The sequence below is a fragment of the Electrophorus electricus genome, chromosome 25, assembly GCF_013358815.1.
Source record: "Electrophorus electricus isolate fEleEle1 chromosome 25, fEleEle1.pri, whole genome shotgun sequence".
Lineage (NCBI taxonomy): Eukaryota > Metazoa > Chordata > Actinopteri > Gymnotiformes > Gymnotidae > Electrophorus > Electrophorus electricus.
In genome coordinates this window covers 11,550,302-11,567,600 of record NC_049559.1, presented here as the reverse complement: position 1 = coordinate 11,567,600, position 17,299 = coordinate 11,550,302, and the positions used below count along the sequence as shown (strand labels likewise).

At 41.1% G+C, this 17,299-nt stretch overlaps 1 protein-coding gene across 4 annotated transcripts in view; it reads left to right on the top strand.

Annotated features, from left to right (window-relative positions):
• gtdc1 (glycosyltransferase-like domain containing 1) overlaps positions 1–17,299 on the top strand; it is a 31,746-nt gene that overhangs the window by 2,126 nt on the left and 12,321 nt on the right. For 3 of the 4 annotated variants that reach the window (XM_027016920.2, XM_027016921.2, XM_027016918.2), the window contains exons 2-4: positions 3,266–3,487; positions 9,782–9,949; positions 10,611–10,784. In XM_027016920.2, coding sequence (XP_026872721.2) covers positions 3,309–3,487; positions 9,782–9,949; positions 10,611–10,784 — 521 coding nt within the window. In that variant the 5' untranslated portion in view covers positions 3,266–3,308. Of the gene's footprint in view, positions 1–2,043; positions 2,207–3,265; positions 3,488–9,781; positions 9,950–10,610; positions 10,785–17,299 lie in introns of those variants that run through there. The other variant, XM_027016919.2, reaches the window with a different exon arrangement.

Here is a 17,299-nt window from a genome sequence, read left to right as displayed (position 1 = left end):
AAAATGCAAGCTTCTTCATGCTTTTCTAATATGAGATCAAAGGAGTTATGAATAGCATTTTGTGGCCTTAGCTCAGTGTTTTGAACCCACTAAAAATGTCAGTGTCAATCGCTGAACTCTGAAAGAGGGGGTTTCAGGAACAAATTACTCAACGTTTTACGGAGCTTACAATACTGTTTGAGCTGATTGGGGTGCCACTCACTGAGCGGGAAGCGGCTGTGTGGTTGAGGAATGACTGTAAGATGTAGCAGTGTTCATTAATTCACTACATGTAACCTAGCATCACTGTCATAGAAGAGTTTTCGTGACCTAATTATTTCATGCTTGTCAAGTTGATGAGATATTCTTACTTGCATATAGAGTGGAAGTTAAATTGAAAGGAAGGTTGGGGGCTAACTAACTTTTTGACCTTTGTCTTATTTGGTCTCTACGTGGAAATCCAGTCCTTTTAATCCACTAGACTATAAGTGAGTTCAAGAAGTTGGGTATTGAATTGTGCCAATTTTGGGCCTAAGTACCTCTAGACCTGTAAATTCTTGTAGTATGGTTTAAATGGTTTTAAATTCTTCGTGTTTAGAAATAAATATATTTATGATTTGCTGATTCTAACATTAGACAGCTCCAGAGGTTTTTATATCTGTAAGCAGGTTGTACATGTACAATTTCAGCTGTACCAGCGGTGAAATAAGTTATAGCAGAAAAGAAAGCAATGAAATTACGACGTCTCAGGTCTCGGTTTCACACTAACACATGCAGTCAGCCCTGACATGAGAAGTTCACTCTAAAAATCAAACAGTAATTGAGTGGATCCGAAGCTTTTTTATGTCTGACACAGCAAAACTAGTACCTTAGGGCCTGTGTGTGTAGGCATTGTTTCTTGGTTTCCTTTAAGTAGTACGCTATTAATTGTGATTTCATTAATTTTGTTAGGGAACCTTTCGTGGCAATATGGAATAGGCTGTCTTGTGTGTGCAAGCAACTTGCCCATATCCTTCAAGTCTAATTTCAGTTATCAGCTCTGGCTTCGGTCTGCTGCCCTCTCCACTGTGGGGGAGTATTTAATCGGATATATTGTTCAAGCTGAATTACTGCTACAGAAAGACTACATCACTTCAGGCCTCCACATGCCTTGTCAGACTCCATTGTGGATGATGAGACATGTACACACTGAGACACACACTTGCACACAGTGGAGACATGCACGAATGGCTAGGGGCTGTTGAAATGAGGTGTTGAGTGTTGGCTCCCATGCTCCAGTGCCTCATGTTTTTTGATTCTTGTCGCTGGGCAGTGCCACACCATTCTGCTCTTGTAGGATTGTTGCTGTACTCGGCATTCGTGTGGCAGGCGCTCATCCTGTGCCTTTGTCAGCCGTGCTCCTCGGGAGATGTTCTTTTCTGTGGCTGCATCTCTCAACAGCTGCCACTACCCCCTTACAATCTGGAATCCAGAGAAAATATTGTATTTCATCTGGAATAATGTAGATTAGATGTTGTTCGTCTCCTTGGGAGACAACATTTCTTGTCTGTGAAGCTAAGGAGGAAGGAGTGATCTGCATTCAGTTTCACAGAAAAAACCTCAGTCCTTTTACATTTGTATACCTTTCTCTGATGGTATTAGTCTTGGCGATGTATTTATGTTACCTCAGATCAGCTGCAGAAAATGCATCACCAGCTTTTAGCTTTAACCTGTGATTCAGACTCATTTGTATTCCTTTCCTCATACTGATCTGAACCGGGGGCAATTATCTGTTGCCTTCCCTTGCGAAGTCTTTGTTGATGCATTAAAGCAATTGGTACTGTTAGCCTAGCGTAGCTTCGCTCACACTGATGCTAAGAGAGGCAAGCCTTTTAGAGAGAAGTTCAGAAATGACTCAGTATCCATCGAGAGGTACAACTTTGCTGCCTAAGATTGGCAGGTTGGGAGAAGTGGGGTTTCCCTCTCTCATAACTGTGTGTGGGTGAGTGTACTGACGTTAACCCCTCACTTTCCTGTCTCCATTTTGAGGTTGAACATGTGTTTTGCTCTACCTGAGTAAGATGGAGGGCTCAAGGTAATCATGTAGCGTAAGTGGGAAAAGCCCCCTTCTTGAATCCGATTTTAGAACTTGGAAAACCCCAGTGATTTAGGCTAGGTTTTTTTTTTTCTTTCTTTCCAAAAAGATGGACAGTAAACCCACATCTAGGCTACCAACAAAGCCTCTGGGGTAAGATCTGCCTTTGTTGTGATTCTAGGGTATTTTAAAAATATTTTTAGCCTTACTCAGGTCTTAGACCATATAATTTTTCAGTGTTGAGACCTATAGCAGTAAAGGCCAGAAGGGCAACAATTTTCCCACATTTTCTTTTTTGCTTTCATGATTTAGTTACTGGCAAGAGAGAGATTGTGTCGTTAATTCTTCATTTTCCAATTTTAGAAATGACCTGTGTAAAAATGGCAACAAATAACAATACCCAGTGCTCTTAATTAGTAAAGCATTGTAATATTTTGTTCACAACAGTTGAAAACCTTTAGTTTAAATAGCTACTTTGAGGTGAATTATTTTGGTTGAGTTCTCACAATAATGTGAACCATCATTTTGTATTCTAGGCCTATTTATTATCTGGAAAAAAAAATCAAGTGATTATAGATACACACACAGACACACAACTTCAGACCTGCCTCTCTCATAGTGGACCAAGGGCCAGCTGTATATTATCGCCCACTAATTAGAGATGTTGGAGCAGAAGTTGATTTACCAGAAAATGTACCTTTCCATGTTATGTAGCCTACGGGCCTATTGCTTGCAAAAAAAAATCCCTGTGTCAGCATTCTTATGCAAGGTTCATTTTTCCAAAGGCCAGCTGTTGATTTTTTTTCTTCTTGTTTTACTGCATAACTCAATCTGCATTCCAGTTATGACTTAACTCTTTGTTTCATATGGCATTAATCTGCTTCGAAATGGCTGGGAAAGTACTGTATGTAGGCGATCTTTTTGAATACAACCATTAATGTCGTCCCACCTGTTATTCCTCTCTCATGTCACCTATTTCATGGTTTCTCATTAGTCATCATAATGTTTCCATTGGTGAGAATATCAAATAAACAATCTTTTGAAAAGACGGCATTGCATGTTTGTCTATCAATAAGCGCCTGTTATGACGACCTGCGGGTCAGGTTCTCTCTGCGCTGCTGTTGTGCTTTTCGGATGTGCATCTTTCTCCACACCAATGCGTCCCCGTGTCTCGGCTACATCGCAGACATGTTACGGTCTTTGTTGTTTCAGGTGGAATCAATTTAAATGGTCCCTCCAGCCCTCCGCCTGATCCATGAGTGTGCTGCTGGTAGAGGCTTTCTATGGTGGCTCTCACAAGCAACTGATTGACCTGCTTCAGGAGAGCACTGGCGACTGCCTGGTCTGCACCCTCCCTGCTAAGAAATGGCACTGGAGGGCCAGAACTGCGGGCCTGTACTTCATGCAGGCTATCCCTGCCAGCCCCTCATACAGGTCAGTGTGCGCACAGCTACTGACTGCAGTGAGGAGCAATGCTTTTGTGGCTAGGGCGCATGCAATGTGCAAGCTAGGTCTAGTCTTGTGTGTTTAATACCTTTAAAAACCAAATGATTATCACTCTGTCCAGCAGCAAACATTAACCACTCCTTTTGTATGTCCATGTGTGCGTGCATGAGTGTGTGTGTGTGAGTGTGAACTGATAGTAGAACTGTCTTATTCTGATTGTTGGCCATTTTCTTCATTTTTGGTTGTGGCTGAAACATTTTTAGGTTGCTTTTACACCCTGCCTGAAAGCTGCCCATCGATATGGGGTAGAGCTAAAGCTAATATTTTGAAACTTGCTGGCTAGTCTGACTGTACCAATGATGTCTACTGTAGTTCTTGTGAAATATTCTGTGTTATAGAAGAGATAATGCTAATTTCAATATACGCCTATTTTAAAAAGTATTTTTATGACATGCATTCATATGCAGGACCCCCTTGCAGGCTGTGCAGTGATCTCACCTACAGTGGGTGTTCTGTCAGCTCATGAACGAAAGTGATTTCTCCTGAGTAGGCTAGATATTTAGATATTTAACTTTTTTTTTTTTCTTTTTTTTTTTTCACAGACAAGAAAGACAGGCTTTAATAACTTATTACCATATTTTTAGCAACAAGATAATGGCTAAATAACACCAGCAAAGTGGCTAACACTGAATTTAGAGGCAGTCTATTCATAAGCAGACCAACAGACTAACTTACTGTTTCTTTTTAAGCCAACACCTCACAGAAGGCAACAAGAATGAAAACTGATTCGTTAAAAAAAATAAAAAAAAAATAAAAAAAAAAACAACCCACAAAATTGAAAAGCCAACAAGAAGACACAATGATGCCTAATTCCTGGCATGTGACGAACATAAAAAAATCACACTGTCAGCATGTAGCTATTTGGTGATGAAACATTCTGCTTGGATATAAAGAGCTTTGTTAAATAAAAGAAAAACCCACAGACATTATGCATCACACAATACTAATAATTCATAATTATTATGTGTAAAGCTCTGTTCATGCATAAAAAATGAAACTAATTGTGTGTGTGTCCCGGGGGTGTACTGACATCATCATTCAGGAAGGTGTAATGGGTGCTCTGTCTTTGATCTGGTGGTCAGGGCACATGATTACCACCTGATGGACCTGGGTTTAGATCCCAGGTGTGCTCACTGCCTTCACCTTCATCACAATGTGCACACCAGTTTTAAATTTTCATGATTTTTAATAACTAGTATGTAGAGAGAGGTAGTAATAATCATAGTACAGAGAAACAACATTCCCACTAGAAATGTGTGTGCGTGTGTGTGTGTGTGTGTGTGTGTGTGTGTGTATAGAAATATGAAGATTCCATATTTATTGTATACATTACACACACACATACACACATACAAGCACCCACATTTCAAGTTCACGTTTGGACAAATAAACCAAACTTGAATTTGAAATGTGGGGGCGTGTGTGTGTGTGTGTAATGTATACAATAAATATGGAATCTGCATATTTCTATACACACACACACACACACACACACATATATGAGAGAGGGGGAGGGAGGGAGGGGGGAAAGAGAGGCAGAGACCTTTAAAAATGGACAATTATAATGAAGCACAATTTTCCAGGTTTAAAGAGAAGCAGGACATTTTGGATAGAGGTCCTTCATCAGTTGTGCAAAAACAAAGTGCATCTGAATTAGTAGGAGGAAGAAGCACTTGTATATAAACAACATAATAGCTTTTTTTATGACACATTTATAGCATGTGTTCAGTTCAAAGCCTTTGTGTTTTAATTTAGATTATTAAAAAAGAATAGTTGTTTCATTCCTGTGCATGGTTTTGAACATGTAAATTTTGTTCTCGTCATGAAACCAATCAGACAGACCTATGAATGCTTTAGTGAATATGAAAATATAGTCACAGGAGAAATATTTCTGATTGTAAAATTGACCTTAAATGTCATCACTCATCATATTACTCTATAAATCAACTTTATCTTTTTTTTTTTTTTTTTTTGTTGTTAATATAGCTGTTAATGTGCCAACTATTTAAATGGTCTGTAAACTGGCTTGTCTTACATTACTGGTCAAAAGTTTGGAGTCAGTGTTCTAGGTTGGTTGGTTGTTTTTTTTTTTTAATGTTGTTTTTGCCCATACATAACATAAAAATAATGTAAAAATGTAAAAAATAATTGTATAAAACTATAGGTTTCAAGTCCCTCACACAGACAAAACCTCAAGTCCATAGCGGTTTCCAAAATGACTAAAGGCTGCGTTGTGAATATTGTTATACTAATCCAGATGATCATCCAATCAGACAGACCAAAAAAAAAAAAAAAAAAAGAAAGCCATGATCAAATCTTTACAGATACTTTACAGTAACTTACTTTATTCTAATAATTACACTGTAATTTAATTTAATAACTTTTGTTTTTGTCCCTGCAAAGTTTTTAATCCTAAATAAAAAGATCTTTAAAAAAGGGTTTTAGTGTATTTTTTATATAATTTAGATCTATACTATGAGATGAGATAATGAGTGTTGAATTTAACGTGACAGATGGTTCTAAACTTCCGAATAAAAGTGTATGTGCGTCATCTTGGTACTGAAAAGGATTGCAAAACACTTATGGGTGTCCTGGATCTAAGCAAGAGTGTTGAAATATGCCAGATGTTTAGGTGTTTACTGTGTTCTGATTCTATGTGCGGATTGTGTTGTGTCAAGGGGAAATCCACTGGCTATTTTTGTCAAGTGAAATAGGAAGCAAACCACATTGCCATTGGTCATTTCAGAGATTCTCTTATAGTCACACTGAGAGCAAATGACATGTCATTCAATCTCCTTGATGAGTGCAATTTCTGACAGAGTTCCCCGATTTTGCGGACTCATTGAATTGTTTAGTACACCAAACTGAACATAGAAGTAAACTTGGCACGCACGCATGCACAAAAACACACAAATACCTGCACCTCAAACCCTGACAATAAAAATGCCTATTTACTCATCAGTATAGCAATGCAAACATCTCCTGTCTTGTTTTGACATTTTATGTGATTTCAAAAAAAATAAAAAGGCCTGAACGATTTGTTGATTAAATACGTTCAATTCCTTAGTGCCAGTGAGTGCATTGCATGAGGAAGTGGCTGCATCATGATTTAAGTGGGGTGGGGAGATATTGCGTCATTCTTTCTCACATTTCCCTGAACATTCTTCTGACCTGAATACTTTGAAAAGGGTGCAGTAGATGTTGGGTTTCATTCAAAGCATTTCCACAGCAAGAGTGTAGACAGTGAATACCCCACATGTATGCTAGTTTGAACTAAAGTTTCATGAAATTAATTTTGTATGAAACTTTTGTATAAAATATGTAGTTCCCCTTTCTCTCTCTCTCTCTCTCTCTCTCTCTCTCTTTCTCTACATTTTATATATATACATCTCTCTCTCGCTCTCTCTCTCTCTCTCTCTATATATATATATATATATCTATATATCTATCTATATATATATATATATATATATATATATATATATATATATATATATATAAAAAAAAACACAGAAGCATCTGATGGGACTTTCTCTCTATCTCATCATGAACAGTGGGTGGGGAAAACCCTGGGCAAATCTTACGTTTTGTTATTTTATTTGCAATTATAGTGGAGACTAAAGAGTTAAGAAAAGGGGGGGGGGGTGACAAAGGTTTTGATTGCTGAAGCTTAATTTTCTGATTAATTTAGGATGACCTATGTACGAGTAAAGTTGGTAAGTGTGCTCCACACACCCAATATCTATTTTGACATTTTTGACCATTTGAAACTTTGAGCCAATACCGTATTTGCGCATAGTTAAGCTTAATGAATAGTGATATGCCAAATGAATAATTCACACACTCCCTCCCGCTCCCAGTGGTAAGTATAGGAGGGGAAAAATTCTATAGCTGTAACATGCCAAGAGCAATGGTAGTCTTTCCAAAATGGCACCTTTTGGACAAAAACGCTCTTCTGCAATTAAGATTCTGACTAAGCAAACACAGTAACACAGCCACCCACTGTGTCTTCCGTCTTACAGGTTGTCGTTGGCTCTGAAACATATAGTTTAGTGACAGTTAGTAGTTGGCGCTGGAAATATATGGTGGGTGACAATTATGAACTTGTGACGAAGGTAGAATCCTGCTGCCACCAATAACAAATTACTTTCAAGAATGTAATTGAATGTACTGCAATCGTGGAAACAATACTGAAAAATTAAAATCAGATGTACTGTAAATTCAAAGAGAAAGGACTCCTAGATGTGAAAGCACATATTGAAAAACTTCACTATGAATAATCATTGCTTAGCTTTGCTTGGCTTTAAAACACCCTCATTTAAAGTTCGGTTAAACTTTTGCAAGCCCTTAGTGGTGAATCTGCCATCAGCTATGGGCACTCTTTACATTCTTATCACATTACTGGGAGACTGCAAATTATAGAATCAAATCGATGCAGTGTGGTGATGAGTGATTTTTTTTAAAAAATGGTCTGACACTGCTGGTTGAGTGTTCATAAGAATTGTAGCACTGAGGTAATCAGAAGCTAAATCCAGGAAAAAGAAAGCATAAGCCAGGGATAAGAGTCCCACATTGCAGAGAAGGAGCCGGGGGGGAGGAAATGTGTGAATGCACAGTAGCTGTGTGCAGCATTTGCAGGGAGGAAACACCAAATAATCTAACCTTGAATTACTGTTAATAGAACAGATAATGTATGTGGATAAATGTTAGACTTAAAATGCACTTAACCACATAACCAGCCAGACTGAACTTAATGCAGTTGCCCACCACAGAACTTGCCACAATCAGCAGTGTCCTAAAACTGTAGTGGCAGTAGAGACTATGCAGGTGTGTCGTTTAGCGCATGGCTTGATCAACAGTAAATGCAGTCATGGTAGGCCGTGGGGCCGGAGCGCTCAGCCACGCAGTGGCACCGCCCTGGCATCCGAGGGGACGGGATCCAAACACAACGCTGTAATTTTTCCTCTCCCATAGAATTTCAGCTTCTTCTGCGGTCAGAATTTCAGATGAGTAGTGTCCACTGTCTGAGTCACAGTAGAAATGTCAGGGTAACTGGATGCAGCTTATCGCTATGGAGAAGTTTGGATGCTAGGTATAGTATCTATTTTAGCGGTGTGTAAATGCAGCATTTTTTTTATCTAAAGCCTAAAGACTGATCTAAAATTAGCCTATTGTTATTATGTAGTTTCCTTTTTGTAATGTCTCCTACTTAGTCAAGCTGTGCATGATCATGTATGCACTTTTATTAAAAAACAAACTAAAAAAGATGCCTCAAATTTCATTTTCACTTATCACTTCAAGCTCAGAGGAAGCATGTCCCTGGCTTCATTAGTAATTGACCACGTCTTCTGGACAGCAGTAATAAAGCCTAAAGATAGAGTTCTCATCTGCTTTGGTTCTGCATCTTCTGGGTTGGTATGGATTTGGGAGATGGTGTCTGATGCATGTGGTCTCATGAAGATGAAGGTACAGGACGGAGTGATAATCCCTCAACAGAGGCTGTTAGTTAGAACTGCCCCTTTTCAATGATCAGAGAGTAGTAACTCATGCCCCCTGTGTCACCATTAGGTTTAGGGTCAGAGCCATGGAGACTGCTCCTAGATCAGTTGGAAAATTGCGACTTCAGCCCAGACCATGTCATGGTCTCAAGGCTGTGTGCTCACTACATCAAAAGGCCTTGTGAGCAGCCAGTCAGCTTGCCTAGGCTTGGATACAGAGGGGGTATGATGAGGGGGGTCGGTTTCTAGGCTCGGAGAAGGAGGGAGTATCACAAGGAAGGGGTTGGGTTCAGTTAGTTAGATGAGCCTTGCAGGTTCAAAGCTCACACCCCAAACCCCACCCTCCCAAAACCTCTTAATACAGTCAGGGCCCCCTTTCGCCCAGCTTCCCTGTCCCAAAGGACTTATTATTGACCCCAGTAATGCTCCTGCTGTAGCAATTTGAGAAGAGCCATTTATTTATTTATAGACATGCCATGTTGCATGTTGTATTGTGACCATCGTAAATGTATTTGAAGAAAGTACATTTTCATTGTTTGTCAGCCTTTTCAAACAGGAATTAGGAAACATACATACATTCAGTAATGATTGAGCGAAGTGTGCACAAATATACTCTCACCTGAAACACAAATCCTGCAGTGTAGAATGCCAAGGGAAATATGAAGCTAAACCAGATTTGTTTAATTTGGATTTTGATAAAGAAATTCTCTTTGTTCTTCTCCAGGGTGTTGTTCACCAGTTCTGTCCTTAATCTCGCTGAACTGGTGGCCCTGCGACCAGACCTCGCCTCTCTGAAGAAGATCCTGTACTTTCATGAAAACCAGCTGATCTACCCAGTTCGTAAAAGCCAAGAGAGAGACTTCCAGTATGGCTACAACCAAATTCTTTCATGGTAACACTTCTTGCCTATTTATGCTGTAGTTCAGGTTTTTTTTTTTTTTTTTTTTGCAATTTTTTTTTTGCAATTTTTTATTTTATCTTTCATTTTGCTCTTATACTTATTTTATAAAACTATATTTCTCCAATTTCTTTTTTGGAAAGCACTTAATTCAACTTAATTCAAACCTAAATATCAACTTCTGAACCTTGCTTCTGAATGTGTAGTTAGATTGAGTAGAGCATCTAGTGGAACATTAACTGACTATGCATTCTTCCAAATAAGACTCCTTTGTCAATAATGCCATCAGCAGCTTGGTTGGCTTGGTTAATTGTGACATTGTATAATAGAGACCTTACTCTGGAAAATGTCAATTATATCTTAATTAATCTTGATACATTGACTAAAAATGAGCATTTTAGGCTGCTTTATAATTGTTGTGTTAAGATTGTGTGCCAAGGTGATTGTTCAGATCCACTTTACAGTAAAGTGCCAGGATAAACCCGACATTATTCGTAAGTGCTGCAAACTAATGCTGTGACTTTGGACGGTACCCTGTTTTGTTCTGTGCTGCTTACAGATAAAACTCGTCTCCTCGTCATCCTCTCTCATTTTCAACCCCCTTCTCTGATAAATTGGCACCCTCTTCTTCCCCGTCCGACTCTCTGTCTCGTAGCCTGGTGGCGGACGTGGTGGTGTTCAACTCAGCGTTCAACATGAACTCCTTCCTCTCCTCCATCTCCACCTTCCTGAAGACCATGCCTGACCACCGCCCCAAGGGCTTGGACCAGCTCATCCGCCCCAAGTGCCGAGTGGTCTACTTCCCCATCCGAATCCCAGATGTGACCAGGTCGGTCTCCTCCTTCCCTTCCCTCTCCCACTGCAAAGTTCAATTTGCTTTCTAGGGATCGCCGCTCCACCGATTTATGAAAAGAGGAAGAGAAAGAAGAAAAGAGGAATGAAAAGCTAGCAAGTTCATTTTTATTCCGCCTCCACAAGCTGATTGAGTATGCGAGCGTGGTTAATGGCAAGTGGGCAAAGTTGTGTAAGAAAGTGATTAGAATAGACAGCTTTAATATCCTCAGTTTGACACCATCCTGCTGTAAAAACACACACACATACACACACACAGGCTCATGAGCTTGATTGTCAGTGTTCAGCACAGAATTACTGCCAGATTTTAGCGTGTGCTACCGCCTCGTTGAAACAATGCTTCCACGTTATGCATGTATGTAAAACAGTATTTGGGCTTTAGTTGTGCATTTTTACGGGGGTTTGAATATGTGTTTGCAGTTTCCACGGCAATTTGATAAGGTGGAGGAAGACAGCTGTGGTTGTTTTCACTCGGGGCAGTTCGTTGTCTTTCAGTAAAAGGATGTCTGTGATGTGAACTGAAAACTGTTCAGGGTCAGCATGAGAATTCTACTGTACCTTCACATTGTTCCAGAGGGTCTCCTTGAAAAGTGAGGAGGATGTATGTTTGCATGACATTCACAGTGTGCTACACTGTAGATGCAAAAGAGAGAACAATATGCAATGTGTTACAGCATGGAGAACTTCTGTTTTGTTTTGTTTTAAATGTGCATTCATAAAGGCTGGGCAAACCATAAAACTGAACTTTATTACATATTTGACCAAATGGTATTTTGTTTATTTTAACCTCTTGTGTCCATGCAAAAAAAAAAAAAATTATAGCTTTCCACATCTAATTTCATTTATTTACCTTTTTTTTTTGTATTTTTCAGTTCAGTGTAGTCCTTAAACATAAACATAAAACAAGTCATCTGACCATCTTCCACAACAGACCTTTGATGGGATCTCGTTGCCAGTCGAATGGCCCTGCAGTGTTCCTTATGAACTGTCATCTCAGATAAGAAAGCAGCATGAGTGGTCCTTTGGATTTGTCCAAAACAAAGCTGAAAGCCAGAGCTCCGACAGGGACTCCCCAGACGGGCCTGCTCCTTATTAGGGCCCTAACGAAGCGCTGCCAGAACCTGGACTTGATTCCCTCCAGTCCCAAAGCCTTCGTCCTTCGCAAACGTGACTGTATTCTTGCAGATCACTGCTTTGGCACTTGACAATCTGTTATTTGGGGAAACAGGGTGGTAGAAATAAACACATTCACGCTTGCCTTTAGCCCGTGCCGTGTAGCCGGTTGGTTTGAGGATGGGGAAACGGAGGGGCTTGGTGATGTAACCCCCCCTCCGGGTGCTGTTGTGAGAAAACCCATGGCATGCTGGGAGTAATTATTTAAGCCAGGCTCCGGGCATTCTGTATTCATGCCAGCACAGGGTAGAGACTGCCCATGGTCACCACGACTCAGGGGCTTTGCACGCTTGGGTACACTGACCCGGTCCTAACCCACACTTAATCACAAACCACTCGCTTTATTCTTTGGGATTTATTCAGGCTTAGAGCACTATGAAGGGTGATATTACCAGTGTCTGACCTGCCAGAGTTAAATGTTTTTTTCCACATGCCATTTAGTTTACCCTCTAATTTACTGAACTTTTTTTTTTCTTTTTTTTTTTTTTTTAATTTCAATCCTGGGGCCTATTGTAACACACATGATTTGTCAGTTCCTGATTTGTGATCAACAAATAATTAAACTGCTGTTATATAGTGTGTGCCCCCGAAACTTGTAAATAACACGTTGACCGCTGTCTACAATGACGCTTGTGTTCCGTTGTTTTTGTGGTCTTACTGTGGTTTCTTCTGTGTACTTAAAGGCACAGGTTTTTTTTACCCTTACATTCTATTTTTTAAACTTTGAGCATTATGAGATTTTCATCAATCGGTGGCAAGTAAGTTCCCTGTTGATGGGCAGGGCCACTGTAGCTTAAGCCATTGTTCCTAAATCAGGCTTTCAAGTCCCAGTTGTCCGTTTCTCTTGCGAAATTCATCAAAAGCACTCTTTCTTTTTATCGCTGTAAATGTTATGAGTGTATTTCTGCCTGTCTACTTGTTTGGTCATACCCAGATTTAGCTTCTACAAAATGTGGGCTAAAATGACGTTAGCTGTGTTTGTCTATATGAGTGGGGTGTGTGACTGTGTGCGTGTTTATGACTGTGTGCGCACGCGTGCATGTGAATGAGTGCGTATATGGGTAAGAGGCACTATAAGTGAGCTGACACTGACACAGGGCTCTCGCCTACAGTGTTTCGCAGCTCATTTTCAGATGTTAATTTGCCCGTCCCCAGCAAACTCGCAACAGTGTACGGAACTACGGAACTGATTATATGCATGGCCGGCCATCCGTCAACATGCCCAGGGCTCAGGACCAACTTTGTTCAGTGCCTTTAGGGAAAATGCATAGAGAAAAGGGGGGAAAACAACTGCAGACAAACAAGGGAAAAACAGGCACTTTGAAAGGAAATGCATTCTCTTACAGGTGCCCACATGGATCTGCCTTCCTTCCTTTTTTATTTGGTGTTTTTTTTTGTTTTTTTTTTATTTGGTTCGGTTTTTCCTGGACATTCTGCACAGTGGGGTTTGAGTGAGGAAAATAGCGACTGGTGCGGTGGTCATCGTGGGGGCACTGCTTGAACAGTGACTTCTACGCCTTTTCGACCGACATCCCCGTGCAAGTAGCCTGATCGGGGGGAAAATGTCTCTCAGCCATCTCTTGCTACAGTTCCGTGGTCTGGGAAGGGACGGTTTTTCATTAGCCCATTTAACTCGATGCAGATAACTGAAGCTACTTTTAAAAGTTGGTGGGGAAAAGGGGGCTTTTTGGCTGCTTTTTAAAAGCGTTTCAAAGCCATTGATGTGACTCTCCAAAGAGTGGCCTGCCTCCACTGCCTGACTCGTGGAACGATTCTGTTTCTGAAGCAGATGGCAGGATATCCTGCTACAGATATTCCTTCAGCGAGGTTCAAAAGGAAGCAGCCCGTGGATATTACATGCCTTGCTCTCATATCAAAGATGCACAATAGCAAAGTTGGAAAGTTAGATCAAAGCCATTTGGCCTGAGCCTGGACAATATTGACTCTTTCAGACGACTCACTCAGTAAACTGCCTCATAGCACAGGACTTAATCTGGGCCCAGGAAGCCACCTGACAGTGGCTAACACTGGCCAATGGCGCAGTCGATCATAGTAAGCATATCATAAGCATGGTCATAAGTCTTTATCATGCCTAGAGACTGTCTCAGATATTCAGCCAAGAAACAGCAGGGCAAGTGGCTTTCTGCAGCCTCTTTTTGGCATCTTGTTGCCAAAATACCAAGGTGCAGTGGAAGATGCACATCCGCTCGGCTCGTGCACGCTGACTCAAAAGGTTACAGGTTATTGAGGCAGGGTTGTGACTTGCAGTGAGTTCATGTCTGAAGAGTAGACCTTTTTTAGGTGGTGGTGTCTTGTGGCACGACAGAAGGCCTTTTTCTCGCAGTTTTTCGTTTTGTTCCATCTTTTAGATGAATATCCATAACTGGAGATCAGCTTGTTGTTGTGCTCCAGACAACGGTTACCTCTGTTAAGCCCAGTGATGGAGGTGGCCTGATGGAGGTCACGGACCCTTATCGACTTGGCACCCACACTCCTTCACACGGCACATCACTCATCCTTACAGTCTCTCTCTTTTTCTTTAGTTTTTTTTTTTTTTTGATCACTCTGAAGCTATAATACGGTTGGAGTGAGGAGATGAAGAGCATTTAATCTGCTTGCTGAGACATCTGGCGGGCACCTTTTTCTAATTTGGTTTGTTGACGTGAGATGGCACCTCCTCATGTTCACCAGATCGGCCTAGGGGGAAAAAGGGCATCTCCAAAACCCGGGGCGCAAGGGCTCCACAGTGTGTCCCTGTGGAAATAATACACCCGTAAGACCCAAAGGTACTGCATGCTTCTTGTCTCCAGCTCACACGTGCCAGGAACGAGCCACAATTGAGTCCATATGGTGCTTTGAAGTGCTCTGAGGAAACCGTGATAAATAGGAAAAGCGCAAGAATAAAGAGTGTCAAAACACCATCTCAGGAGATTTGTCCCAAGCAAGTACAGAATATTAATATAATATATAATAATGTATATAATAATCATGGTGTTTAATGAACAGGTGTATACACAAGTGTTTATGAAGCAAAAGCAACAGCTCCTGGGCTTCCAGCAGCTGGAGAAGCCACTCATTAGATTTCACCTAATGAGATGAAATATTGAAAGATGCTGAAAGAAGTGCTAATTTTTAACATGTGGGAAACGAAAGGGTTTGATTCGTAATGAAAGGGTTTTCAAATGGCCAAGCTACTGTGTGTTTCGCCTGTTTAAGTTTGGCCCGCCAGAGCACAGACATGTTCTTCCCATCGCTTTAGCTTTAACGGGGAAAAAAAGGAAAGTAACTGTAGCACTGCTATGAAGTGACGTCAGACGTCACTGCTGCTTGCAATGGGAACAGAATGACTTGTGTGGTTGTTTTGTTTCCAAGGTTAAATGTGTCTGCATTATGTTAACGGTGTATTTGAAACACTAAAGCCAAGCACCTTCACTTATCATCGATGTATGGATACAGGTAAGATTATGTTGTCACATTGGATCACTTTGTTGTGAATTTATCCTGCATTCTTGAGTGGTGTTTGATGGCCCAATCATCTTATAAACTCTATCAAAAGCCCCATTGATCTCACTCATGGCATGACAGAAGGCCACCTTTTCTCACAGTGTTTTGTTTCGTTCCATCTTTGAGAGGGATAGCCATGACTGGAGATCAGCTTGTTGTTGCTTCTATTCTATTGTCACACTGGATCTGAAGACACGTTTCTTTATTCAGTCATTGATGTGGATTTTTGCATAATATTCTGAATCGTAATCAGGCGTGCAGGTTAGACATGTTGCAGAGTCCAGGTTCCAGGCCAACGTGAGCCTGTACTAAATGACAGATTTCATGGCTTACACAACTGTGTCAAAGTCTGCTTGTTCCATGTCATATTTAGAAGGCCATGTGCATATTATGTAACAGCGCTTCTATGGGTCGGGCATCTTTACCCAGCTCTGATGCCATCTTGTGTGTCATCCGTGTTGAGTGTAGCTGGCTATGAGTGTATTACCCAGAAGTCACTGGCCTTTTTCTCCGGTGTCCCTCTTCATCACTGGTGTCCTCTCTCCATGACCCTCAATGATTTGTTAAAACATCCTGTTTTAAAGGATCACACCAAACGGTTTGTGCCGGGGCGGAATTTCCAGTGTCTGACCACGGGTTACTCTGGCAACGAATATGGATGCTAACGTGCAAACGACCTTCTCGGACCACACCTCGCATCTCACATAACGCCGTTGACGTTAACGATGGCGATGGTACAGCTCCAGGGCTATAATAAAACCTCTCCATGATCGGCCTCTCTCGTTCGACGGGCACAGAGCGTTAAGTCGTCCAGAGCCTTGCTCCCAGCCCTGCTTTCAGTGCTGCCCAGACTGCAGATCTCGCTTGCCACACTGTGCCTGACACGCGTCCAGCTCCCTCCTGTTGCAGAGCTATTGCGTTGGCCAACCTCAAGATCAATGGCATTTTTCATTAGCCTGGGAAAGAGAAACCGCTCGTGATTATTGCCAATAAAGGAAATTAGATCAAATGATTTTTGACTTTGATTTCCCCCCCTTTTTGCCCCGCCATCCTTTCACATTTAATCAAACTCGAGGTAAAGTCATCACTGAAATTGCCGTTGATTTATAAATAAGCTAATTGGTGGCATTCTCTTTAAGTACCTCTCCCCCGCCGGTGGATATGCTGCTGTTTTTATTGCCTAGTCAAAACCTCCTTGTGTAATTTTCAAAATGGCCCTGGAAATGAAATTTTCCTCTGAGCTCTGAGAACAGCTCCATCGCTCATGGCTGTGTGCATGCACCTTCCTGTCGCCTCTCCAGCGCAGCGCGGTGAAGGGAGTCTCCCCTGTCTGTGTGCATTCGCTAACCCCTCCATCTAGAACCTCGCACTGTGGTCCGCTTTGGCACTGGCCGGCTTAGTGGAGGTGGGGCTGTCGAGTAGCCGCTGTTGATATGTAGTCTTCTGAGGATGGGTGGGGGAACACGATGAAGTTTATCGTTCTTATCTCAGCGCTACACAAAACGGAATGAGAATGTTCAGTCTTTTTTCTCCTTTCTTTTTTATAGTACCATTTTTATTCTTAGCAGCAGTAGACACTGAGGACCTTGAGGTTCTCTGGGTTATGATATAGAGGGAAATTTCACAGTTTATAAATCTTAATTAATTAGCTCTTAGCTAGTGCTTGCCAACACATAAATGCAGTCGTATAAAGTCAGTTATTCTAAAAACTTTTATCGTTCCAACTCGCAGGCAATCACGCCGGTTTTTGAAGTTGGTGCATGTGAGCGTACCCTGGACAGAAGACAAGTTTTTTTTTTTCTTTTTTTTTTTTTT